This window comes from Mesocricetus auratus, unplaced genomic scaffold (assembly GCF_017639785.1).
Source record: "Mesocricetus auratus isolate SY011 unplaced genomic scaffold, BCM_Maur_2.0 Super-Scaffold_100014, whole genome shotgun sequence".
In the NCBI taxonomy this organism is placed as follows: Eukaryota; Metazoa; Chordata; class Mammalia; order Rodentia; family Cricetidae; genus Mesocricetus; species Mesocricetus auratus.
In genome coordinates, this window is record NW_024429197.1 from 12,837,883 (window position 1) to 12,863,151 (window position 25,269).

A 25,269-nucleotide genomic window follows, 5' to 3' on the forward strand; every position below is an offset into this window, starting at 1 on the left:
AGAGACAGAGAGACAGAGACAGAGAGACAGAGAGACAGACAGACAGACAGAGAGACAGAGAGACAGAGACAGAGAGACAGAGAGACAGAGAGACAGAGAGACAGGGAGAGACAGAGACAGACAGAGAGAGACAGAGAGAGACAGAGACAGAGACAGAGAGACAGAGAGACAGAGACAGAGAGAGACAGAGAGACAGAGAGAGACAGAGAGACAGAGAGAGACAGAGAGAGAGACAGAGACAGAGAGAGACACAGAGAGACACAGAGACAGAGACAGAGAGACAGAGACAGAGAGACAGAGACAGAGAGACAGAGACAGAGACAGAGACAGAGAGAGACAGAGAGAGACAGGGAGAGAGAGACAGAGGGAGAGACACAGAGAGAGAGACAGAGACAGAGAGACAGAGACAGAGAGAGACAGAGACAGAGACAGAGATAGAGATATAGAGACAGAGACAGAGAGAGAGAGAGAGAGAGAGAGAGAGAGAGAGAGAGAGAGAGAGAGAGAGAGAAGAGAGAGAGAGTGGCCCAAGGCAGGGCCAGCAGTTAGAAGAATAGGTAGGTGGAGAGGAGGTATGTATGAGGCTGGGGACCTTAAAGAGGACTGGATGATGAGGGCTTCTATTTATTGAGTACTTGCTGTGTGTTGTAACAGTCCCATGAGGTAAGTAACTTCATTTCAATAGTGGATACTGAGGCTTGGAGAAGAAAAGCAGCTCCCCCATCTTCCTCTTCCATCTGTCTGTCCCTCTCTCCTTTCCTCCCCCCGGCCCCCCGTTTCTTCTTTCCTTCCACAGAATCTTATGTAGCCCAGGCTGACCTAGAACTGGCTACGAAGCCATGGATGATCTTGAATTTCTAATCCTGACTCCACAGACTCCCGAGTGCTGGAATCACAGGCATGAGTCACCATGCCGTTTTATGTGGATCAAACCCAGGGCTTCATGCATGTTCTGTAAGCAAAGCACTTTACTGACTCAGCTTCATTACCGCCCTCCTTTTTATCCAATAATTTATCATTCAGCACCCATAGATCGAGCAAAGGTTTTGTGCCACAGTCCAAGGGAGTCACCGAGGACCACCTCTTAGATTCTTCCTGTATTAGTGACAGCTCCTGGGGTCCGGTCGGTCACACAATGGCCCTGGCGATGTTCAAATCCAGGTGTATTTTCCTATCCTCGCATTGGTTCAGGATACAAGCCTAGATCAGACAGAGTTGGGTGGGGTTGCGCCCGCCCACATAAGTACTTGGCTTTTCCCCATCTGAACCTCTTTCGGTAAAGTCTAGCTCCAGCACCTGTCCCAGGTGAGTCCTAGGAGGCCTCCGAGCGTGGCCGAAAAGTGTCGAGTGACTTCGGCAGGTGGGGCGGGGCCAGGGCGGGGCGGGGCCCTGGGTGGGGCCAGCCAAGCGCTTGGAATCTCACAGGATCCGGGATCCGAGGCTGGCGCCCGGCGCCCCGCTCAACCATGGGGGCCTGTCTGGGGGCCTGCTCCCTGCTCAGCTGCGTGAGTGCCCACCCCGTCCCTGCTGCGGTCCCGCTCACTTTTTCCTTACCTTCGTCCTCCAAGTACTTTCTTCTTTTTTGCTTCCTCCAAACTTGTCTTTCCAGGGCCCCATGGGCGCGCTTCTTATCCTCATCCCGCAGCCACTCGGCATCGGTAGCCGGGCGCTGGACAGCTGGTCGCCGCTCTGGTGACTGCGGGGGAGGGGTGGGGCGCGGCCGGACGCCCTGGGCGTCTCAGCTCCGGGAACCGGGACACTGAGGCCCGCAGCGGGTGCGGGGAGCCCCGCCGCCGCCGCGCGCGCCGCAAGTCGGATCGGCCTCCGGATGCGTGGCGCGTCTCTCTCCGGGGCGCGGGGACTCTTTGTGTGACTGGCAAAGTCCCGGCTCCCTTCTGACTGCGCTTCTGTCCCCCCGCCCCCCCGGTAGAGCCTCCGTCATTCTGTCTGTCCCTGTCGCCTGGCTCACTGGCTCAGTCTGTTCTTTGTGTTTGTCCTGCCCGCGTCCCTAGGGTTCGGGCTCAGTCTGTCTGTCTGAGCGTCGTAACCGACTCCGTCTGCATCCTCTCTCTGCGCGCAGTCTGGCCCGCTCTTTCTTGGGCACTCCCCTGTAAATGCTGGACCCTTCTCCTCCGGCCCGAGCTGGGAAACGGGTGGGGGTTGGGTATTACCCCCCTTCTGCTCCCTTGAGCGAGATTGGTGTCGGTTGTCACTGACCACCTGGGCCAAACTTTGGATTCGCGAAGACCTAGAAATCGAAGGAGGTTGTGTGTGCCCACCTGGTCGCCTGTATTGGGGACCAGGCGGGTGGCCAGCTCTGTTTTGGGGCAGCAACCAGCACAGGGGAGGGGATTCAGTCATACCCGGCTGGGAGGCCCATTCTTTCCCTTTCCCAGCCCCCTTTCCTTCCCTTCATTAAATCTGAGGTTCATTCAGACAGCTCCCTCCCCTTCTGGCCCCACACAAAGAGGGGCGGAGAGGGGCTCCAGCGGCTGACTGCTGAAGGAAGGCTCAGGACTTGCTTCCTTTGTCCCTGATTTGTGTGCGTGTTAGGAGTGGGTGCCCAGGAGAGAGCTGGGCATCTAGAGGTTTTCTTTGTAGTCATTTTCTGAGAGTGAGCTCAGTCTAGGCAGGCAATGGAGTGGGTCCCTGGACACAACTCTTGCCCTCTCTTGGGCCTCTGTTTCCATTGGCGTGTGTGTGTGTGTGTGTGTGTGTGTGTGTGTGTGTGTGTGTGTGTGTGTGTGCTGGTGATCATGAGCAAGGATATTACTTGCTGATATCCATGTCCTTTCCAGAGAATTGTTTCCTGGTTAGGGAGGGAGACCTTCCCACTCACAGCCCACAAGATTCACATCTGGTTTCGCCTGGTTACCCATGCCCTGCTTGGGTGGTGGGGGTTGTGAGGGCAGACTTGCCTGCCATTCCCTGTGTCTTGGTCTCCCCATCAGTGAGCTGCAGGCCACGACAGTGCTTCCCTTGGTATATATGCTGTTGGGGGAGATGGACAGGTGAGGGATGGAGACTGCCTCCCAGCTCCTGTGTACGGCCAGTGGGCAGTGTGGGAGCTGTGGTTACTTTGGAGAACATGTAAGTGGAGAATTCCATTTGGAGAACAGAGCCAAGACATGCTCTGAGTCACCCAGTGCACAGTTGTCAGAGCTGAGGCCAGACAGGCTTGCTCAGACCCTCAGTTTACAGGGGTTAGCTCTCTTGTCTCAGGACACACAGTGAAAATATGAGGGAATTACAGTCAGGTTTAAAATCTGAAGCCAGAGAGCTAGAGAGATGGCTCAGCAGTTAAGAACATCGGCAGCTAGTCCAGAGGACCTGGGTTGGATTCCCAATGCCCACATGGCAGCTCACAATTGTCTGTACCTCCATTTCCAAGGTATCTGGTGCCCTCTTCTGATTCCCTCAGGCACTGCACACTCACACACACACACACACACACACACACACACAGAATGCACAGACATACATGCAGGTAAAATGCTCATACACATAAAATAAAAAATAAATCTAAAATAAAAATTTAAAGTCTGAAGCCAGACATAGTGATGCATATCTATAATCCCAGTGTTCAGAATGTAGAGGCAGAAGAACCAGGAGTTCAAGGTCAGCTGCTACTACATAGTGAGTTTCAAGTAAGCCTGGGATACATAATTTTTAAAAAATCTGATTCTTGGCCCAGGCTTCTTCCCTCACTCCCCTCCCCCACTCTGGTTGCTTAGAGACATAGCTGGTCTAGGGCAGAGTAGGAAACCAGTTACTATCCAGTATCTGTAAGGGACTTGCCCCCTTCCTTTGGTGCCCTCTGACATTTAGTATGCCAGGTCCTGTATCAATGCCCTTGGTCATGTTGTCTCACTGATTCTCCCAGAAATCCTATGGCATTGTTATTCCATTTTACAGGTGACCATGCCAACAGTGGCCACCACCACACAGGAATGGAGCTATCTTGTGGCACAGGCCCAGCACTGCAAGAAAGACACTTATGTATTTATAAGTATTTGCTTTCATTGCTGCAACAAAATACCCAACAAGAGCAACTTTAGGAGGGAGGTTTAGTTCAGCTCTCAGTTTGAGGCAACCATTTGTTATGGCAGGGCAGGCTTGGTGGCAGGAGCTTGTGGCCACTGGTTACATTGCCCAGACAATCAGGAAGTGGAAAGATGTGGATGTCTGTGCTCAGCTTTCTTTGCCCTTCAGTCGGGGACCCCAGCCCACAGGATGTTGTCAGCCACGTTTACACAGGTCTACCCACCTCAGGGAATTAATCTAGATACCCCCCCTATACACAGGCCTACATATTTGTCTCTGAGATTACTCTAGGTCCTCTTAAGTTGACACTTGACATGAACTGTCACCCTGTATATATGTCCTTTTGTTTAATCTTCCCGAAGATCCCAGTGATGTAGTTGGCATTATTTCCATTTCAGGCTGGGCCTGTAGCTTGATTGGTAGAGTACTTGCCTAGAATGCATGAAGCCCTGGGTTCTAGTCTTAGTATAGCATAAACTGGGCTTGATCATCTCAGCATAGGGAGGTGGAGGCAGAAGAATCCCTGAGTTCAAGGTCAGCCTGGGCTACAGACTAAGTTCCAGGACAACCAGGACTATACAGAGAAACCCTGTCTCAAAAAACCAAAAACCAACCAACCAAATACTCCAAACTCACTAAATTAAAAGAAGTAAAAAGAAGGATCCGAAGTTCAAAGGTCATCCTTAGCTTGAGTCCTGGGCCTGGGAATCGTCTCAAAAAATTGATTTCCATTTTTCTGATGAAGAAGCTGGGGCAGAGGGATTCAGTGATTTCCTCACAGCAAAATAGTAGTAGGTGGTGCAGGGGGACACTCCTTGATGCCAGCAGTACTCTGCTTCTGGGAAAAGTTGCCCCATGGGAATGAAAAAATTTTTTAAATTGTTGTTGTTGCTTGTTGACACAGACCATGGAAAGCCAGCTCCTAGATCTGCTCCAGGTAATAAAAAGAAAGTCTCAGAGTAGTAAAGGTTTAGGAAAAATTCTTATCTATCTAAAAAGGGCTTTAGGGAAAGAACAGGTTCACACGATCTAAAGCTAACTTTCTTCATTCCTGTTTCTTTAAAAAATGCCTCCTCAAGTCAGGCAGTGTTATCTCACGCCTTTAATCCCAGGATTTGGGAGGCAGAGGCAGGCGGATCTCCTCAAGTTCCAGGATGACTAGTGCTGTTACACAGAGAAACCCTGTCTTGAAAAACAAAACAAGACAACAAAAAGTAAAACAACAACAAAAAACTCCCCTCTATGTAGCTTCCTAATTAGCTGTAGATCCTTCTCTTTGCTTGCTAGCCTGGCGGCCACTGCTGCTCAGCTGCCTCCACTCTCCCTCAGACAAAACTTGGACAATTATAAATTACATTTTCAGGGCTCTACCCATTTCTCATAACACATGATAAGTCACGTAGTTTCCCTTAGGCTATCGATGTCACATTGACCCATGCATGTAGCTCTAGGTTGGTGAGGGTTCCCAGAGAGAAAATGGAATTAGAATTCAAGACTTAACAATAACAATTAGCTGGACCGTGAGTGGTATAGAGTATGTGCAGACTAAAGTTGCTTCAAGCTCTGGCCTTGAATCAGTAAAACAACGCCTGGGAAAAAGGCCTTGTCTCTAGGAGGCAACCAGCCTGCTTTGACTCTGCTTTGAAGTCTAAAGTTAGCTTGTCTGTATTAAAGGCTGTGTCAGTCTGAGTAATGGAAAATATCCTAGTATTTCTATTCATCAAAATTATACAGTTTAAGCAGAATTCATCTTCCTGACTGTCCACAGCTATATGTGTGCCCAACAAATATAAAACACGCCCCCAAAGGGCCGTGGAAAGAACTCCACAGCTGTTCTTATTAGGGAGGTAAGTAATGGCACTTGAGAATGTTTTGGACAGGAACAACCAGTCATTTATAGTCAATAAACCTACAACTTTTCCAAGTAGGGCTCCCTAACAGTACCGAGAGGGGTGCATGGACATATTTTGCATTAAGCCAACATGGAGCAGCCAAACCATAGGCACAACACAGTGGTGAATTACTGAGGACTGCCGGTGAGGAAGTGGAGACATCAGAGAACACCATGAAGCTCAGAGCTGTCCATATGCAGAGCCTGAACTTGGCCAAGCTAGTGTCCTGCCCAAGAGCCATTTCATATATAAGAATGCTGAGTCCAGGGAGGGGAAACGCTGGAAAAGTTGGTGCCAAGCCAGCTCTGGGAGCCTGCAGGGAGAGGTGTGGGAGCCTTCAGCTGTCTCTCCCTCTGTGCTCACAAGACCACGGTGATTTGTGGAGGCTGTAGGGTGTATCCCTGCGCCAAGTTTTGGCTTTTAAATAGTGAAGAAATGCATATCACATCATATCATACCATACTATATAGTATAATGCCTACCATTTGGATCTTTGATCTTTGTTTTAGTCCTCAAGGACCTTGTCATTTACCTTCCCAGACAGACCTAGTTAAATGACACAGCCCAGGCAAGTGGCATTGTCAGAGTGAATACTGTCAGTGCAGGCACCCAGTGATAACTGCCATCTTGTCTCTTGGTGTCAGTTCTGTCTTCTGGGTGACTCAGAGCAGCCAGTGACTCTCTCCCTGCACCCGTTTCCCCATCTGCCTCCTCATTTTAGTTCTGTCACTAAGTATAAAGCTGCTGTCACTCTTCTTTGGCAGTGGATCCCATTGCCTCTGGGGGTGAATCCAGACTCACTGGTGTAAGCTTCGAGAACAGTGGCTACCTCCCAGTACCACTCAGCCCCTGCAGAAATCCAGAAAATCCAGTGGCGTCGGTGGCTGCTGCTTCTACAGTCTTGTCCTCCCCTTCCCCTCCCTCCTCCTCCTTGGTTTTATGTTTTGATTTTTGAGACCCGGTCTCACATAGTTTAGGTTGGTCTTGGATTATTGTGATGTAGCTGAGGATAACCTCGAACTCTGGATCCTCCTGCTTGTGCTTCCCAAGTGCTGGGAGTACTGGTGTGGGCTATCACCTCTAGCTTTGTCTGTTTGCGTACTAGGCATTGCACTCAAGGCAAGTGCTATCTGTGCCTCTGTCTACCTCACATCCCAGCTGGGGCAGCAGGTTCAGGGAGGTGAGGCAGCTTGCCCTCCTTTCCTTTCCGTTTATTACCACTTCTCTTTCCTCCTCTCTCTCTCTCCTCACTCTCTTTTCATTTCTTCCCACCCCTTCAGGGTCTCGTGTAGCCCAGGTTAGCCTCAGACTAACATCTGACCCTCCTGCCTCTACCTCCTGAGTACAGGAGTACCACCTCACCCAGTACCAAAAACAAAGCTTTGGCCAGGTTAGGCACCTGTGCTACATCACAGCCACTGCCTCTGCCCCCGTTGTGGTTAAATACACTCTGCCACTGCAGCCATTATTTCTTTTGAGTCAGGACTTAATATGTGACGCTGACCAGCCTCGGCCACCAGAGTGCAAGGGTTTCTCCTACCTCAGTCTCCCTTGGCTTCACTTAGCCAGTTTTACTACAGTTCACCCCGCTTTGCAGCCATCACCAGCATTGTCTGCAGTAGCCTTTTCACTTCCGTAGACCGAAACCCTGGTGCAGGCCTTGGTCACTACACCAGCGCACCGAAACTTCCCCTCAATAACGAATTCAGCTATTCTGAGTTCCTTATGCCATTCATGTCCTTGGCGCCTGGATTATGACGGTCGGAGTCATGTCATGCAGGTTGTAGCTTGTGTTGGAATTTTTATTTATTTATTTGTGTGGCACATCTCACGGTGTGTCTCAGGCTGGCCCTGCACTGTCTCTGCCTTCCAATTGCTGGGGTTACAGGTGTGTTCCACCCACACCCAGCTTTTCCTTTGTAAGAGTTATATTGACACTCAGTGTATATTTAGACCAAACTTTATCTGTTCACTCATCCAAGAACTTGGTGTTCGGTGTGCAAACATGGGTGCATGTGTGTGAGTAATTGGTTTGAGAGTACCTTTTGATTTCTTTTGGATGTACAGCTAGGAGTGAAGGCCATTTTGTTTTAAACACAGCCCAAAACTGTGGCCTCTGAGCTACCTCTTCTGCCTACCAAGTGCCCTACAAGTGTTTCTAGGGGCAACCAGCCAGGAAGATGAATGACCTTTGCCCACCTGGCTCCAAAACTGTGTGGCTTGTTGGGGGAGGAAAAACTCTCCACTGCTGTCAGCAGGCAACAGAGGCTGGCCAGCTGCTTTCTGAGGGTTCCCTGCAGAGACTTCCCCAGGGTCAGTCAGATAGATGCTAAGAAACAGGGTCTGGTGCTCATGCCTTTATCACAGCCTTCAGGAGGCAGAGGCAGGCAGACCTCTGTGAGTAACATCCAGCCTGGTCTGTATATCAAGATCTAAGCTAGCTAGGGCTACGTAGTGAGATCCTATCTAAAAAAGCTTTTGGTGGAGGCTGGAAGATTGAAATCAGGAGTTTAAGGCCATTCTTAGCTGTGTAGCAAATTTGAGGCCAACTTGGTCAAGCAGACACTGTCTCAGAAAGAATGACTGAGTTATTTTTGTAATACTGGAGACTGAGCCAAACCAGCACTACCGAGCTACATCTTCAGATATTTAAAATTTTTACTTTGAACTAGGGTCTCGCCTTGACCTCACTCTGTAGTCCAGGCTGGCCCTGAGCTTACAACCTTTCTGCCTTGCTTCTTGAACAGCTGATGTGACAGGTGTGCATGTGACTGAAACCTTTATTATGTTCATGTCTGTGAAATCAGCAGATGGTGATCTAATGTGCTGCAGCACACACACACACACACACATACACACACACACATACACACACACACATACACACACATACACACACACACATACACACACATACACACACACACCAGTAGAGCAACCCTGCCGTGAAGTGCCATAATGTACTTGACAGGCGCCTGGTTGTCAGCCTCCTTCAGTTATTTCCTGCCTTGTACAGCACCACGGTGCACTTCCAGTATTCCTGTGAGCTCATGTGGCCACTCTCCCTCATGCCCAGAGGCCAGTGTGTCTGTAGGAAGCAGCTCTGGTGGGAGCTGGTCTAGGCAGGGCCAGGGTGGCCGGTAGATGAAACAGTTATGGATTTGCACACGGGGGAGCAGTGTGTTGGGCCTGTGTCTCTCTTAACCTGGGCCCTCTGGTTCCATATCAGGACCTGAGACACTGACATTTCAGGTCTCAGGACGCTCTGGGAAAGCTTCTGGATTTTGACCTCTATGAAACAGAATGAACTGAAACAGCATCTCGCTGGAACCTGGTTGCATGTCTGACTGTTCCAAGTGGCACAAAGTGAAAGTGGACTCAATGAGCCAGAGGTGGGGCCTAATGGAACCAGGCACCTGAGGAGGGAAGGCCTTCGTGGTTTACTCTAGCTTTGCAGGGAATGTTTGCATGGCTGGGGCGTTTAGAAATTAAATGACACTCTCATCATAGCCTGTGGGCTGGGAAGTGGTGTCTGTGGGTAAAGCCTGGCCTTGGCAGCGAAGACCTGAGTTGCAATCCTAGCTCCTAGGCTGATTTACAGATCTCGGTCATATGAAACTTTTTTTTGGGGGGGGGGTGATGGAGATGGAAAGGCTGGCTTCAAATGCATTATTTAGCTTAACATAGTCTTCAGGTCATTATCCTCTTCCCTCAGTCCTCTGCCTCTGGAGTGCCGGGATTCTAGGTGTGTGTGACCATGCCCTGTCTCCTGTCACCCTTTTGAGTCTTTTTCTTCATTTGTAGATGGGAACCATCCCACGGGTGAATGGCATGCTTTCCACTCACCCTGCAGCTAGCCCTTCCTGCCACTTTTGTCTCCCAGCCTCAGTGCTGTGACTGTATTGCTGTATGACCTCTGCTAAGCCCTTTAACCTTTAACCTCATCATCTGTATGTGTAAAATGGGAAGTGTCTCTGGCTTACCCAAAGATGGCTATGGCATCTGGAAGACTTGGATTAGAACTATTTTGTACTTATTTAGCATCCGTGTTGCACTCGGCTTTGTGAGTGACAGGATTTCCAGGGATGCTTCAGTCTTGGAGAAGAGGCAGATGGGAAGGCAGCCACATGGAGTGTTGTGTCCCCAATGGGTCCAGAAAGTTCCCAGAGGAGCCTCTAAAGCTTCTGTCAGCCAAGCTGACCCTACGGGGCGAGCTCATTTCTGCAGCCAGGGCTGTGTACTCTTGGCAGGTGTCCAGTGTCCTGCGGATGGAAACCGTGGTCCTGTGTGGTCCTGTCTGGTCCCATCTGCCCATCAGACATCACACTGCCAGCTCACTACGCCTTCTCCATTCGTTCCTCAAAGGCAACAGCCCCTGCTGCCCTGGACAGGAGCGCTTTCCCTCTCTGGGTCTGGTATTGCCTCCTGGCCCTTCAGCCCTCAGCTCACTTCTTTGAGGACTTGACAACCCAGTCAAAACCAGCCTGGCTTGCTCTGTTACAGAAACGGGATCTCTCAAGTATCCCAATAGCTTACTAAACGGTGGTAGCTTTTGGCTTAAGGACCTTTTGGTCCATGGAGGATTGTTCATTTTGGGTTCTTAAACACCTGGGTGAGGACCTGGGCTGTTTGTGGCTGGGCAGGGAAGCTGTGTAATGATAAAGAGAGTGGGGAACCTTGGCGGATTCCATGGCAGATGAGGGTGACTGAGACTCGGGGACAAACATGTTGGGCAGAGTTTAAGTGACAAGTTTTATTAGAAAGGGGAGGGAAGGGGGAAGGAAAGAGACAGAGACAGAGAGACAGAGAAAGGACAGAAGAGAAGAGGGAGACAGGAAGAGTCCTGTCTGCCCCAGGGGAACAGCAGGAAAGAGAGAGGGAAAGAGAGACCAGAAAGGAGGGCATAAGTGGGCGGGGACTTTCTTTTAAAGGGTCCTTTGCACCTGCGTGCAGACTAGTAGTCATGGAACCCTGGGCTGACCAGGGTGCTGCCTGAGTGCATTCTGCCAGGGCAGGCCAGCGTAATGCCTTACAGGCTGTTTCTTCAAGGCTTTGTGCTTGGGCCCTGGCTTCCCAGAGGGATGAGTCCCTTCACTGACTCAACTATGGTGTCTATGGTGTTGCCTCCCTGACCCCTCAGTGGTTTCGGCCCAGGAAGACTGCAGCCTAGGCAGTGGATGGTGAGAGGCGCTAAGCTACCATTAGCTGTCCACAATGGGTTCAGCCCCAGCTCCGCCGCCACTGGGAAGTCTCCATTTCGGATGTTTTAAACATCCTGGTTTTTCAGGGCTTAACATGTATCTGGTTCTATGCCAGACACTTCATGTTCATTGAACACATAGTTATAAGCCCCTAGTAGGTTCTTGGCACTGTTTCGCGGTCTGACCCAGTGAACAAAGCAGGCCAAAATCCATCTTGGCTACAAGGAAGATGCAGACCGACAAGTGAGATACAAAGAATAGTAGAGAACTATGGAGAAAAATGATCTGGGGAAGAGATAAGGGATCCCAAGGAGCTTACATTCTGTCTGTCTGTCTGTCTGTCTGCTGTCTGTCTGTCTGAGACAAGGTCTCATGTAGCCCAGGCAGCATCAAACTCACTATGTCACTAAGACTGGCCTTGAACACTTAATCCTTTTACCCCAGGGATTACAGGCATGTGTTACTACACCTGGTTTGGGTTTACAGTTTAAATACCAGGACCAGAGAGATGTCTCAGTGGTTAAGAGCACTGGCTGCTGCTCTTTCAGAGGTTCTGAGTTCAGTTCTCAGCAACCATATGGCTGGTGGCTCACAACCATCTATGGGAGCCAAAGCTTTCTGGTCTGCAGATGTCTATGCAAACAAAACATCAGTATACATAAAATAAATCTAAAAAAAACAAAACAAGTTAAACACTCTACTTCCTTCTCACAACTACCCTGTGAAAAGTGGCTACCTTCATGATCCCTGTTTTATGGAAGGGGAAATACAGCTCACACAGGTCATTCATCAGTGACAGCTGGCCTTCTGGTTTTCTTTTTAATCACTCCCTCCGTCTCAGTGATAGCGTGAGCCCAGCCCTCACTTCTGCTGCCACAGGCTTTGTGGTCCTATGTGGATTCAGTTTTAATCTCGGGCTAGAAAGTTAAATGAGGGTCCTCTCCCCAGTTCAGCACAGGCTTGAAGACTGAGGATAGAGCAGGTGGCCTGTATTGAGTGTCCATGCAGTGAAGGGAACTGACCGGGCTGCCGTCCCTGCCTCCCCTAGGCATCCTGCCTCTGCGGCTCTGCACCCTGCATCCTATGCGGCTGTTGCCCCTCAACCCGCAACTCCACGGTGAGCCGCCTCCTCTTCACCTGCTTTCTCTTCTTGGGCGTGCTGGTGTCCATCATCATGCTGAGCCCCGGGGTGGAGAGTCAGCTTTACAAGGTGAGTGTCCCGGAGGGGCTTGGGAGGCGCCCGGATTGCCCGGGCCTCCATAATCAAGGGAAGATGCTGATAATGGGCAGGTGGCAGGGGGTGGGCGGACACGAGCCTCCTTCCTTCAGGATGGTTCTGTTCATCGAGACTGCCCTCTAGAGGCAGGTCGCGAGAGTGCGTCTCCCCGTGAATACTGAAGCTCTCTGGGCAGGAATCTTGACTTGATCTTAATGCGCCTCTAGTGGGCGCTTTTAGACCCAAAACTTAACCTCTTGATTTGTGCATAGGTGTGGATCCCTGCGGAGTCCGTAGAAAGGCCAACTCTCCCGGGGGCGGGGTGGTGGTGGTGGGGAGGTGGTGGTCCCGCAGGCCCCTTAGTGAGACCACCCTGGGAAGCAGAGCTTCACACACTGAGATAGGGGTTGGGCGGTTGTGACAGCAGGGAAATGGTGAGTTAGGAGGGAGCTGCTATGGCATAGGAGTCTAGCAGCCTCTCTTAGGGTTCAGCCCCAAAGGGAGTGGGAAACAGGCCATGGGAATGGAGGCTCAGACCTGATGGGAGGCTGCAGGATTCTGTTGGCGTGGCCCTCAAGCTACCCTATTGTGTCCACAGCTACCCTGGGTGTGTGAAGACAGGACCCAGCAACCCGTGGTCCTACAGGGCCCCCTGGACTGCGGCTCCCTGCTGGGTTTCCGCGCTGTCTACCGCATGTGCTTCGCCACCGCGGCCTTTTTCTTCTTTTTTATGCTGCTCATGCTCTGCGTCCGCAGCAGCCGGGACCCGCGAGCGGCCATCCAGAATGGGTGAGCGGCGACCACCTGCCCCCTGGCACACTCCCCTGGAAGGCTCTCCTCCCCTCTGCCTGTCCCGAGACCTCTGTACCCTGCCCTCACTGGTAGAAGCCAGAGGTCAGCCTCAGCTGTACCCAGGAGCCATCCACTACACCTTCTCTCTCTCTCTCTCTCTCTCTCTCTCTCTCTCTCTCTCTCTCTCTCTCTCTCTCTCTCTCTCTCTCTCTCTGTCTCTCTCTCTCTCTGTCTCTCTCTCTCTGTCTCTCTGTCTCTCTCTCTCTGTTACTCTCTCTGTGTCTGTCTCTCTCTCTGTCTGTCTCTCTGTCTGTCTCTCTGTGTGTGTCTGTCTGTGTGTCTGCTCTCTCTCTCTCTCTCTCTCTCTCTCTCTCTCTCTGTGTCTCTCTGTTACTCTCTGTCTGTCTGTCTTTCTCTCTGTCTGTCTCTCTGTGTGTGTCTGTCTGTGTGTCTGCTCTCTCTCTCTCTCTCTCTCTCTCTCTCTCTCTCTCTCTCTCTCTCTCTCTCTAAGATCTCTCATCTGGGGCTGATTACACTAGCCTGGCCAGGCCTCCCAGCGACAAGCATGTCTGGGTTTTTATGTGGGTGCTGAAGATCAAATGTCAGTCTCATGCTTTCGTGACACATAGCTACCCCTACTCAAATCCATTTTTTCAAATGAGGAAAAAGCTCAGAGACTATTGGTTTGCTGAGATCACACAGCAGTTTAGTGATAATCTCATTGCTTGGTTCTTCCCTCTGTCGTGAGTTCCAGGCTTTTTCTAGGAGAGGAAAAGACCCTGTGTCTATCAGATCACCAGCATGCCCCTTCATCCATCCCAGGACCTGTCCCTGGGGGGGGGTTCTGGGCTGCCTGTGCTCTGGTTCCATATGTCAATGTCCCCATTCAGATTCCCCCTTCATCTCTCTTGCAGGTTTTGGTTTTTTAAATTCCTGATCCTCGTGGGTATCACCGTGGGTGCCTTCTACATCCCTGATGGCTCCTTTCCCAAGAGTAGGTGGATCTGAAGACAAGGGAGGGGCAGCGGAGAGGGGGTGGGGTGGGTGGGAGAGTGGGGGTGCCTCTTTGCCCCGAATCACACTGACTCCAGGTGGCTGATGGTCCCCTACATTCTCTCCCTGGACAGCATCCTGGAGCTAGGCTTTGAAGCCTTGGGGTAACTGGGGGCGGGGGACACCTAGCCTGAGTCCAACTCAGCCACGCCAAGAGAGGGGGACTCTGCTTCTCTCTATGTGCCCCATGAAGCGTAAGACATGAGTGACTCTCGAATGAGCCTGTGTGTTTGAGAGAGGACACCCGAGTGAAGCCATGCTAGGAACCCTGGGCACCTGCTGTCCCCAGTCACTCCTACGGCCCCAGCCACCTGCTGTCCCTACAGTCAGTCACTCCTACTGCCCCAGCCACCTGCTGTCCCCACAGTCAGTCACTCCTACGGCCCCGGCCACCTGCCTCATTGCTCTCTCCCCACAGTCTGGTTCTACTTTGGCGTCGTGGGCTCCTTCCTCTTCATCCTCATCCAGCTGATCCTGTTCATTGACTTCGCCCACTCCTGGAATCAGCGGTGGCTGTGCAAGGCTGAGGAGTGTGACTCCCCGGCCTGGTACGCAGGTCAGTGCCGTGCTGGCCTCCACCCTGAGGGGCTGGGTGCCGTGCTGGATCAGGGTCTGGTGCTGAAGTCTGGAGGAAAGGCCTGGCCGTGGGAAGCTGCCTGAGGGGCCCTGAGGGGTTGAGGTTCATAGCTTCTGAGGGGCAGACTACACAGAGCAGTGATGTGCCAGGCCCTTTTAGTGGTGGCTCAGCCATACTTTAAGCGGTGTCACTGCAAGTCTAGCAGCAGATTGTCCTGCTGAATCCCCTGCACTTACCGGAAGTCTCCAAGAAAGCCTAGGCTACACTCATTGCCCTTCACACTGTTCTGAACCTGCTGGTCCAATCGCTAGGTCTCATGAGCTGTTGACAACGCCCTTGTTTTGTGAGCAACTAAGGAAAATCTTACCATGTACTTATGACAATTCCATAGTATAACCTTTTCTTTCTTTCCTTTTTCGAGACAGGGTTTCTCTGTGTAACAACCCTAGCTGTCTGGAACTTGCTTTGTAGACCAGGCTGGCCTTGAACTCACACAGATCTGCCTCCGCCTCCCAAACACTGGGATTAAAGGTGTGCCCCACCACCTCCTGGCAACCTTTCTAAAATATTACTGGGGATTAAACCCAGGATCTTGAACACGCTGGGCAAGCAACCACAGTACCACCAAGCTACATCCCCGGCCCACTTCTTACTTTTTACTTTGAGGCACAGTCTCACTAAGTTGCCCAGGCTAGCCTGGGACTCCCTCTATAGCCCAGGCAGGCCTGAACTTGTGTGCAACCCCAGGCCCAGCAATGGTGAGAGCTCAATAACAAAATCAAGTGTCGGTATTGTGTGAGTGTAGAGAGAAACGATGGTTGGGATACATTAGGAAGGTTGTGAAATTATTAGGAAGGTTGTGAAATTATTAGGAAGGTTGTGAAATTATTAGGAAGGTTGTGAAATTATTAGGAAGGTTGTGAGATTATGAAGCCTGTGTTTTACAAGCTTTGCATTGTCATCTTAAAGTACTAAGGTAAGCTGGTCTTGGCAGCAAGTGATGGCAGAGCCAGCTACTTGGGAGACTGAGGCAGGGGGATGAATTGAGTTCAGAAGTTCAAGGCCAGCCTAAGTGGCTATAGCAAGACCCTTCCTCAGTGGGTGTTCTAGTTGCTGTGATACAACACCACAACCCAAAACAACTCGTGGAGAAAAGGTTCCTTTCCTCTTCCTCCCTCCCTCCCTCCCTCCCTCCCTCCCTCCCTCCCTCCCTCCCTCCCTCCCTCCCTCATCCCTCTCTCCTTCCTTCCTTCCTTCCTTCCTTCCTTCCTTCCTTCCTTCCTTCCTTCCTTTCTTTCTTTCTTTCTTTCTTTCTTTCTTTCTTTCTTTCTTTCTTTCTTTCTTTCCAGCCTAAAAGTTAGAACCCATTGTTGAAGAAAGTCAAGGCAGGAACTCAAGCAGGAACTCAAGCAGGAACTTGAAGGCAAGCTTGCTATTTCACTCATCATTATTTATGGCCAGGGAATTTAATTTGTGGCCAAGGAAATACAGCAAAACCCACCAAAGTTTGGGGCTGGAGAGATGGCTCGGAGGTTAAGAGCACTGGCTGCTCTTCCAGAGGTCCTGAGTTCAGTTCCCAGCACCCACATGGTAGCCCACAACCATCTATAATGGAGTCTGATGCCCTCTTCTGGCATGCAGGCAGGAGACTCATACATTAAAACAAAACATATACATAAATAAATTTAGCCTGGTGGTAGTGGCACACACCTTTAATCCCCACACTTGGGAGGCAGAGGCAGGTGGATCTGTGTGTGTTCGAGGCCAGCCTGGTCTACATGGCAAGTTTCAGGACAGTCAGGGCTACAAAGAGAGACCCTATCTCAGAATAATAACAATAAGAGGATAAGTGAATGAGACTGTTTTAGAAAATGGTATATTTTGAGTTTGAGCCTGGTTGAGCCTGAATTGGAGCCTGGGTTTATTGCTGGATTATTCATCATTAGTTATTTTTCTAGATTACAAAATTTTTGCATATTCAAGATCTAAGACTGCTGAAGTTGTCTAACCCAAACTTGAACTTTAGGCGGAGATTAAACATATAATGGGGTGTACAAGATGGATCCGTCATATTCTATATAGTCTTGAAGGGCTTTACCAGCAAATTATCTTGGGTTTATTTTCTTTTATGTGGATGGGTGTTTGCCTGTGTGTGTGCCCGGTGTCTGTGAAGGTTAAAAAAGGGGGATACACTACCTGGAACTGGAGTTATGGATGGTTATGAGTCACCATGTGGATTCTAAGAACTAAACCCCAGGCATTTGTAAGAGCAACAAGTGCTCTTACTGCTGCGCTGTCTGCAGCCCTACCAGCAAGTTCTTTTCAAATCACAGTGGTGCAATGATGCCCAGTATAGCTCTGTTTGTCTTTATTGTTCTTGGAGTGGCAGTCACCTCCGTATAACATGTGAGTCATTATGGGTTGGGTTGGGACAGGAACTCACAAAGGTGCCATTCCATATTTCAGGGACCTGAGGCCCACGGCAGGAGGGTGGCTGCAGCCCTGTGGGGTGGCTGATGGTCCTGCCTCTGCCTCCTGCCTCTGAACCATTGCTCATCTCCACTCTGCCCAGGCCTTTTCTTCTTCACATTCCTCTTCTACCTGCTGTCCATTGCTGCTGTGGCATTGATGTTCATCTACTACACGGAGTCTGGTGCCTGCCACGAGGGCAAGGTCTTCATCAGCCTCAACCTCACCTTCTGTGTCTGTGTCTCCATTGTTGCTGTCCTGCCCAAGGTCCAGGTGAGCTTGCAGCTGGCACAACCCCTTTGCAGGTGGGACTTCATGTGGGAAGCTGGGTCCCAGGACAGGGGCTGACAGGTCAAAGAGACCAGCTAAGCTCCTGGTCTCCTGATTTGGCTGTCATATCTGCATGCTGGGCATCTTCGGGAAAGTGCTCCTCCCTCCTCAAGTGTAAATGCTCTTTGGGGTTGCTCTCACGATTGAGGTCTGATTAGACATATAGGTATCAAGTGGACTCCAGCTGTAGCTGTAGTTATTAATGTTGTGCCAGTCAAGAAAAATGATTTTCAGAGTTCAGGAGGAGGTACTGGGGAGTGGGGTGCAATTTCCTGATATCGACCCTCTGAGGCAGTGGACAGGAATGGCAGAAGGGTCTTTAGCTCTTCAGAGAGTATCTCTGACCACTGTATGTACCTGCAGGTATTTTCCAGTTTGGATCTCAGTGTTGACAGGAAACTTAAGTTTTGGGGAGTCAGTACAAAGGTTGGGGGCCTCTCTTTTGTCCCACGGTGAAAGTTGAAGCCTATGAAGGCGATGCATGCACACTCATTTGGTGGGCACTGCTGTCACCAAGATCTGCTCTACAGGTTGGGGGTGTGGCTGTGAGGAAGTAGAGGAAGAGAGAGAGTAATAGCTAACCGTCATCGTCATCTCCACTTTACTGAGGAACAAACAGTTTAAGGAGTACAGAGGGATTGGGGCTTTTAAAGGACAAAACCATATGACCACTGTATTTCGTATGTGACACTGTTATTTTCAAACAACTGCAACTCCCAGCATTCCAGGAAGTTACCTGGTTCTTAGGCAGGTAGGGCTTGCAGGTTGACTTTTTTCCAGACAGGATTTCTTTGTGTAGCTCTGGAGCCTATCCTGGCACTTGTAGACCAGGCTGGCCTTGAACTCACAGAGATCCATCTGCCTCTGCCTCCTGAGTGCTGGGATTAAAGGCGTGCGCCACCAACGCCCGGCAGAGATGTTTCACATTTAAAGCATTTGCTTTAAAAACCAAAGTCAACCGGGTTTTTAAAGCACCCGTATAAAAAAGGTCGGGTATGCTTATAATTCAAGAGCTGGGGAGGTGGGGACAGCCAGTCTAGCCAAATTGGCAAGCACGAGATCCCACTGAGAGTCCTTGTCACTAATATTTTTGGTTGTGAGCCTAACCTTTAATGGCTGAGCCATCTTCAGCCCAAGTCCTTGTCTCCCAAAGAGAGAGAGAGAGAGAGAGAGAGAGAGAGAGGGTTCCTGAGGGATGACAGGTGAGGTTGTCTTTGGCCTCCATGCTCACACACACACGCGTGCGCGCACACACACACACACACACACACACACACACACACACACCTCCAGCTCCCCTACCACTACACACATCCCCGCCCTGGGACAGTGGGGGCAGGGATGTGTCACGTTTCAAAGGTGCTGAGGTAGGAGAGATTTGCAGAGGAGACTGAAGTATCAGGGTGTCTGGAGTGTGACGGTGGGGTAGTGGCTGACCTGAGCATTTGCAGAAGAAATGGTGCTGGTAATCTGGGGTGTCAAGAGAAAGAATTAGGGCTCCGGTTTTGGGTAGGGAGGCGCGGCGGGTGATCTGGTGGGCTGAGCTCTAACCCATGAACTGTTATTGCCAGAATGCCCAGCCCAACTCAGGTCTGCTGCAGGCCTCCATCGTCACATTGTATACCATGTTTGTCACCTGGTTGGCCCTATCCAACGTCCCCGGTGAGTGTGATTCAGGCGCTGGTTCAGCAGTGGCCTGCTGAAGTGTTAGGGTTGTCACAGGGTCCGGGACACCCAGAGGCTCAGTCTTGGTTGGGGGTAGACAGGAAGAGTTGTTAATCTGTCTTCATTGTACCTGCCATCTGCTGTCTACTGCTGGGCCTTAGAGGGTCATGTGTGTCTGTCTGTCTTTCCGCTTGGGTCAGCTCTCTCTCTATTCTCATAAAATGTAAATGATGTTCTTAATTGGTTTAGATAATAAAAAGTCAGAGTCAGATATAGAGGAAAATGCTGAGAGATCAGAGAAGAAGGAGCAAGCCACAGTCACACCTTATCTCCTTATCGCCTTAGCAGACAAGAAAGAGATTTCCTGTTTCTCCCTACTTATAGCCTCACTTCCTGTCTGTCTGTACAGACCTCCAGACCTCTATGGTTAGCTAGACAGGCTTTATTTGTATAAGCAAGATACTACCATATATCCCCCTCTTTTTGTCTAAAATTTTAAAAAGTTATAATTAATATAAAAAACTGTATACACAATAAGTATAATAACTATATACAATATATACAGGCAATAAGTACATCAGCAATGTCTAGTCTATAGCATTTGACCACTTCAGACAAAATACTCCATCATCTAATCTTTCTTGATGATTCGAAAGTCTTGTACCTAATTTACTTTCTATTCTAATTTGCATTATCAAATTATCTTTTATTGTCTTTCAAACCTATTATACTTAACACATCTTTAGTGAGAGTTCCCTGTCTTCTAGATCCTGTCAACTAAGGTTAAAGGTATCTGTGTTTCTTTCCCAGACCAAAAATGCAACCCTCACCTGCCCACTAGAAATGGAACAAGCCAGGTGGACCTGGAGGACTACAGCACCGTGTGGTGGGATGCCCCGAGCATCGTGGGCCTTGTCGTCTTCCTCCTGTGCACCTTCTTCATTAGGTACCATGGCCTTGGGGGGGTACTTAGCTGGGGAGTGAGGGAGGACTGGGGGCTTTCTATTGCTGTGATAATTACCATGACCAAAACCGACTTTACTGAGAGTGTGTATCTCAGTCACAGTCCATCATGGAGGAACACTGCCTATTGGTTGGCTTTCGACGCTTGTTCAGTTCGCTTTCTTATACAATCCAGGCTCATCTGCCCAGGCATGACACCACCCACGGTAGGCTGGGCCCTCCCACATCAATCAATCAAGAAAATACCCCTCTTAGTTCAATCCTTTGGGACTGAGCTTATGTCATTAGGCTTGGCAGCAGGTGACTTGACCTGCTGAGCCATGCCCCTGGCTCTGTTTATTATTTTCATGAAGATTTTTTTCATAGAATTTATTAAAACAATGCTATGAGCCAATAGAAACAGCAAAGAATGAAAGTATTAAGGTACAAGCTGTAAAAAAAAAATCCAAGTACAACTTCAAAATGTCTAATGTAGTGATTCATTCATTAGCTAACCAAGAGCCCAAGAAAGGCCAGAACCCAGATAATAAAATACAGGCGTTTAAAAAAGTATTCTTGCATATGTAAGCATGATGTGTGCGTGTGAGTGCCTGTACATATGTGGAGGTCAGAGGATAAGTTTGTGAAGTCATTTTTCTCCTTCCATCTGTACATGGGTTGTGTTTGAAACTCAGGTCTCCTGGCTTGTGCAGCAAGAACTTTTACCTCACTGAGCCATCTTGTCAACCCGTGTATTTTTTTTTTTTTGTCTTTGTTTTCAGTGCTGGGATCTAGCCAGGGCCAATGCTCTGCCACTGACCTCCCTCTGCTTTCTTTTCATAAACATGAAGGCAATCCCTAACACTAAATACCTAAGAATAACAAAGCTCAAAGTTTCCAGACATGACGCATGCCTTTAATTCCCACCCTTGGGAAACATAAGCAGGATTGCTGTGAATTTCAGAACAATTTGGGCTACATAATGACTGAGTTTCAGGCCAGCCTAGACTACATGAGACTGTCACACAAGATAACCAGAGTACAGTGATTATGATTCAGTGGAAAGTACAAGCTGTGGAAACATGAGGACCTGAGTTTACATCCAGCACACACCTACAGCATGCCACTGTAACCCAGCACATACCTACAGCACATACTATAACCCAGCACACACCTACAGCACGCCACTGTAACCCAGCACACACCTACAGCACATACTGTAACCCAGCACACACCTACAGCACACTACTATGACCCAGCATATACCTACAGCACACCACTGTAACCCAGCACACACCTACAGCACACTACTATGACCCAGCATATACCTACAGCACACCACTGTAACCCAGCACACACCTACAGCACACATCTACAGCACACCACTGTAACCCAGCACACACCTACAGCACACACCTACAGCACACCACTGTAACCCAGCACACACCTACAGCACACACCTACAGCACACTACTATAACCCAGCACACACCTACAGCATACCACTGTAACCCTACTACTGCAGGGTGGATACAGGAAGGGCTCAGAAGTTTGCTGGACAGCCAGTGTATCTGAAATATTAAGTTCCAGGTTCATTGGAGACCCTCTCTCAAAAAAGAAAGTGGATGAACAGTTGAGGGAGAAACTTAACATTATCTGCTGACCTACATGTGTACACACACACACACACACACACACACACACACACACACACACACACACATACACATACAATGAATACATATATACACACATACACACAAATACATACACATATACACATACACACAGATATATATACATACACATATACATACATACATACACATATACATACAATGAATACATATATACACATATGCATATACACATCTACATACATATATACACACATACACACTTATACACACATGTACACACACATATATACATCATGTCCCTACAGACAAGGACACCTACATGCATACATGCACACATACACATACATCCTCCCACTCAAAAAACAACCTGGATTAATTTTCTTTCTTTCTTTCTTTTTTATGAGATGGTTTCTCTGTATTGTTTTGGAGGCTGTCGGTCCAGCCCGGCCTCGAACTCACAGAGATCCACCTGCCTCTGCCTCCCGAGTGCTGGGATTAAAGGCGTGCGCCACCACCGCCTGGCTAATTTTCTTTCTATTGCCATGATGAATGCCATGATAAGAAGCAATTTGGGAGGAGAGGATTTATTTCGGCTCACACTTCCAGGCAACAAACAGTCCCTCACAGGAAGATGTTTGAGCAAGAATTCAAGTCAAGAACCCGGAAGCAGGAACTGAAGCAGAAGCCACAGAGCAACGCTGCTTCCTGGCTTACTCTCCATGGCTTGCTCAGCTGGCTTTCTTTTTCTTTTAAATTTTTTCATTTATTTACGAGCATTGGTGTTTTGCCTGCATGTGTATCTGTATAAAGATGCCAGCTCCTCTGGACTGGAGTTACAGACAGTTGTGAGCTGCTGTGTGGGTGCTGGGAATTGAACCCAGGTCTTCTAGAAGAGCAGCCAGTGCTCTTAACCACTGAGCCATCTCTCCAGCCTCAGCTGGCTTTATATAGTTCAGAACTACCGGCCCAGGATGGCATTGTACACAGTGAACTGGGTCCTTCTTGGCCCTCCTACATCAATACTTAATCAAGATAATGTCCCAAAGACTTGCTTTCAGCTGATCTGGTGGAAGGAATTCCTCAGTTGAGGGTCCCTCTTCCCAGATGACCCTAGTTTGTGTCAAAAACTTACCCAGCCAAACTTCAATGAATGAAGCTCTGGTTTGGTGCTCACAGTACTTGGTACTCAGTACTCAGCGCCTGTTCTAGAAATGGTGAAGTGACTACTTAGTTTATACCCAGTACTGGGCATTTGTGACATACTTGATGGAATCAAGGATTCGAAGAGTTGTATTGGGTCGTCAGGATTGGAGTAGACTGAACTGTTTGTTGGTTCCTGGGCCTCCTGAATCACCTGAGTCTGTTGTGACAGGTTCCCTGACTCACAGGGTTACACTCTGTTGTGTCTGCCTTCCTCTCCCACAGCCTGCGGTCCTCTGACCACCGGCAGGTGAACAGCCTGATGCAGACGGAGGAGTGTCCCCTGGACACTGTGCAGCAGCAGCAGGTGGCCGTCAGTGAGGGCCGAGCCTATGACAACGAGCAGGATGGCGTCACCTACAGCTATTCCTTCTTTCACTTCTGCCTGCTGCTGGCCTCCCTGCATGTCATGATGACACTTACCAACTGGTACAGGTGTGCTATGGCAGCCTGGTGGGCGGGAGCCTGGGGGGACTCACTGTGTATTTCCTCCAGTCACTCCTGGGTCTTCCGGTTTCTTCTCAAGCTTGGGAACCTAGGCAGCAGGGCCTGTCTTAGACCCCCACAAAGCCTACCCTGTTCTTCCTAGTTTCCCTGATGTGTCTTCATCGGCCCAGCTTCTCACACTTTTGCTAAGAGAGAAAAAGGGGCCGGGCGTTGGTGGCACATGCCTTTAATCCCAGCACTCGGGAGGCAGAGGCAGGCGGATCTCTGTGAGTTCAAGGCCAGGCTGGACCAACAGCCTCCAAAACAATACAGAGAAACCCTGTCTCGTAAAAACCAAAAAAAAAAAAAAAAAAAAAAAAAAAGAGAGACCAAAATGGACCTTGGTTGTGGGGGAGTCCAGTGTGGGGGTGCATGGAGGGGCAGGATTAGGATACAGTATCAGAATTGAAGTCACAGAATCAAGTGTTAGAGTCAAGAGGTCCAGAGTTGGGATTGGAACCGTTGGAGAGTCCCACCTTGTCAAGACTATTGGGAACAATAGCGTATCAGCAGACACTCGGGTTAGGTCATTTGGTTAAAATTGAGGCTCAGAGGTCATCAAGCCAATAGGGTAGCAAGGAGTTGAAGTCAGGGGTCAAAGCTGAGTCATCGGATTAAGGACCAAAGTCAAGGCCAGGCAGGATTAAGGTCAGAGCTCATCGGTCCTCAGGGGTGAGGGGTGATGCCAAAGAACTAGGTGACAAAGTACTAAAGGTGGGCTTCTCTGTGTAGCCCAGGTGGGCCTTGGACTTGAGATCCTCCTGCCTCACTTCCCTGGGAGACTGGGATTACAGGCCTGGGCCACTGGCTCTCAGACTTTTTTGTTTTGCTTTTGAAATACAGGGTCTCGTGTATCCCAGACTGGTCTCAGACTTACCATGTAGCCAAGGATGGTCTTGAACTCCCACTCTGCTTGCCTCTGCCTCCCAAATGCTAGGATTAGGTGTGCATCTCTATGCCTAGCTCAGGGTGACAACGTGAGGGACCAGGAGGCAGGTCAAGTCAAGGCCTGGGAGTCCAGTCAAGATTAGAATTGGGGTCAAGATTGGTTCTGTGGCCCAGGGTCCCAAGGCCAATGTGTCTCTAGTGTGAGACACAGGGATTGGAGGTGTGGGGTAAGAGCCAGGGTTGAATTTAGATGTCTCAGCTGGCTCGTCAAGTCAGGGAACAAGACTGAGGCTGCAGGATGGGAGGCCAAGATTGGGGGCCAGGCTCATGAACCTGATGCTGTGTTCCAGCCCTGGTGAGACCCGGAAGATGATCAGCACATGGACCTCTGTGTGGGTGAAGATCTGTGCCAGCTGGGCGGGGCTGTTGCTCTACCTGTGGACCCTGGTGGCCCCCCTGCTCCTGCCCAACAGAGACTTCAGCTGAGAAGGCCCTGCAGCCTGCCCACTGGTACCTTGGGGCTCAACAAGGGCCACCCCACCCTTGGCCACACCCACCCACCCTCTTCTAGGACCTGCCCGAGTCAGGCCCCTCCATTCTCAGTGCCTCCAGGGTCTGTGGAACATTATGCTCAAGCCCCACACCCCTGCCTTGGCCATGTACATTCACCCTTGAGACAGAAGAAACCCTGTTCTCAGGGTCCCTAGAAGAGAGAGTGGCCCAGAGCTGCTCATCTGGCAGGAGTACGCACCCCACTGGGGTGCCCACACCAAGGCCTGTGCTCCAGGCCTTCAGAATCCACCCCCTCCTAGACCATGTGCCTTACTGAGTCTCTAAGACTCCACCCAATAAACACGCCTGTACACGTGTATGAA

General features: G+C 49.8%; 1 protein-coding gene and 1 long non-coding RNA gene across 3 annotated transcripts; one reads left to right on the forward strand and one right to left on the reverse strand.

Annotated features, from left to right (window-relative positions):
* Window positions 1-950: 950 nt before the first annotated feature.
* On the reverse strand, window positions 951-2,352 carry LOC121143917. Its single transcript, XR_005881221.1, has 2 exons — window positions 1,555-2,352; window positions 951-1,200 (listed from the first exon to the last, which is right to left on the reverse strand). It is a non-coding gene; the product is annotated as an uncharacterized LOC121143917 (long non-coding RNA).
* Window positions 1,291-25,269, forward strand: Serinc2 (serine incorporator 2). Of its 2 annotated transcripts, none has more exons than XM_040756525.1 (10): window positions 1,291-1,305; window positions 12,186-12,347; window positions 12,952-13,142; window positions 14,060-14,139; window positions 14,617-14,754; window positions 17,348-17,517; window positions 19,146-19,236; window positions 20,050-20,185; window positions 23,246-23,455; window positions 24,745-25,269. In XM_040756525.1, exons 2-10 carry the CDS (start codon window positions 12,312-12,314, stop codon window positions 24,878-24,880), a joined length of 1,188 nt encoding a protein of 395 aa, XP_040612459.1. In that variant the 5' UTR covers window positions 1,291-1,305; window positions 12,186-12,311; the 3' UTR covers window positions 24,881-25,269. The 2 variants fall into 2 exon arrangements, with proteins under 2 accessions (XP_040612459.1, XP_005079567.1); XM_005079510.4 differs by lacking the exon at window positions 1,291-1,305 and adding an exon at window positions 1,384-1,505.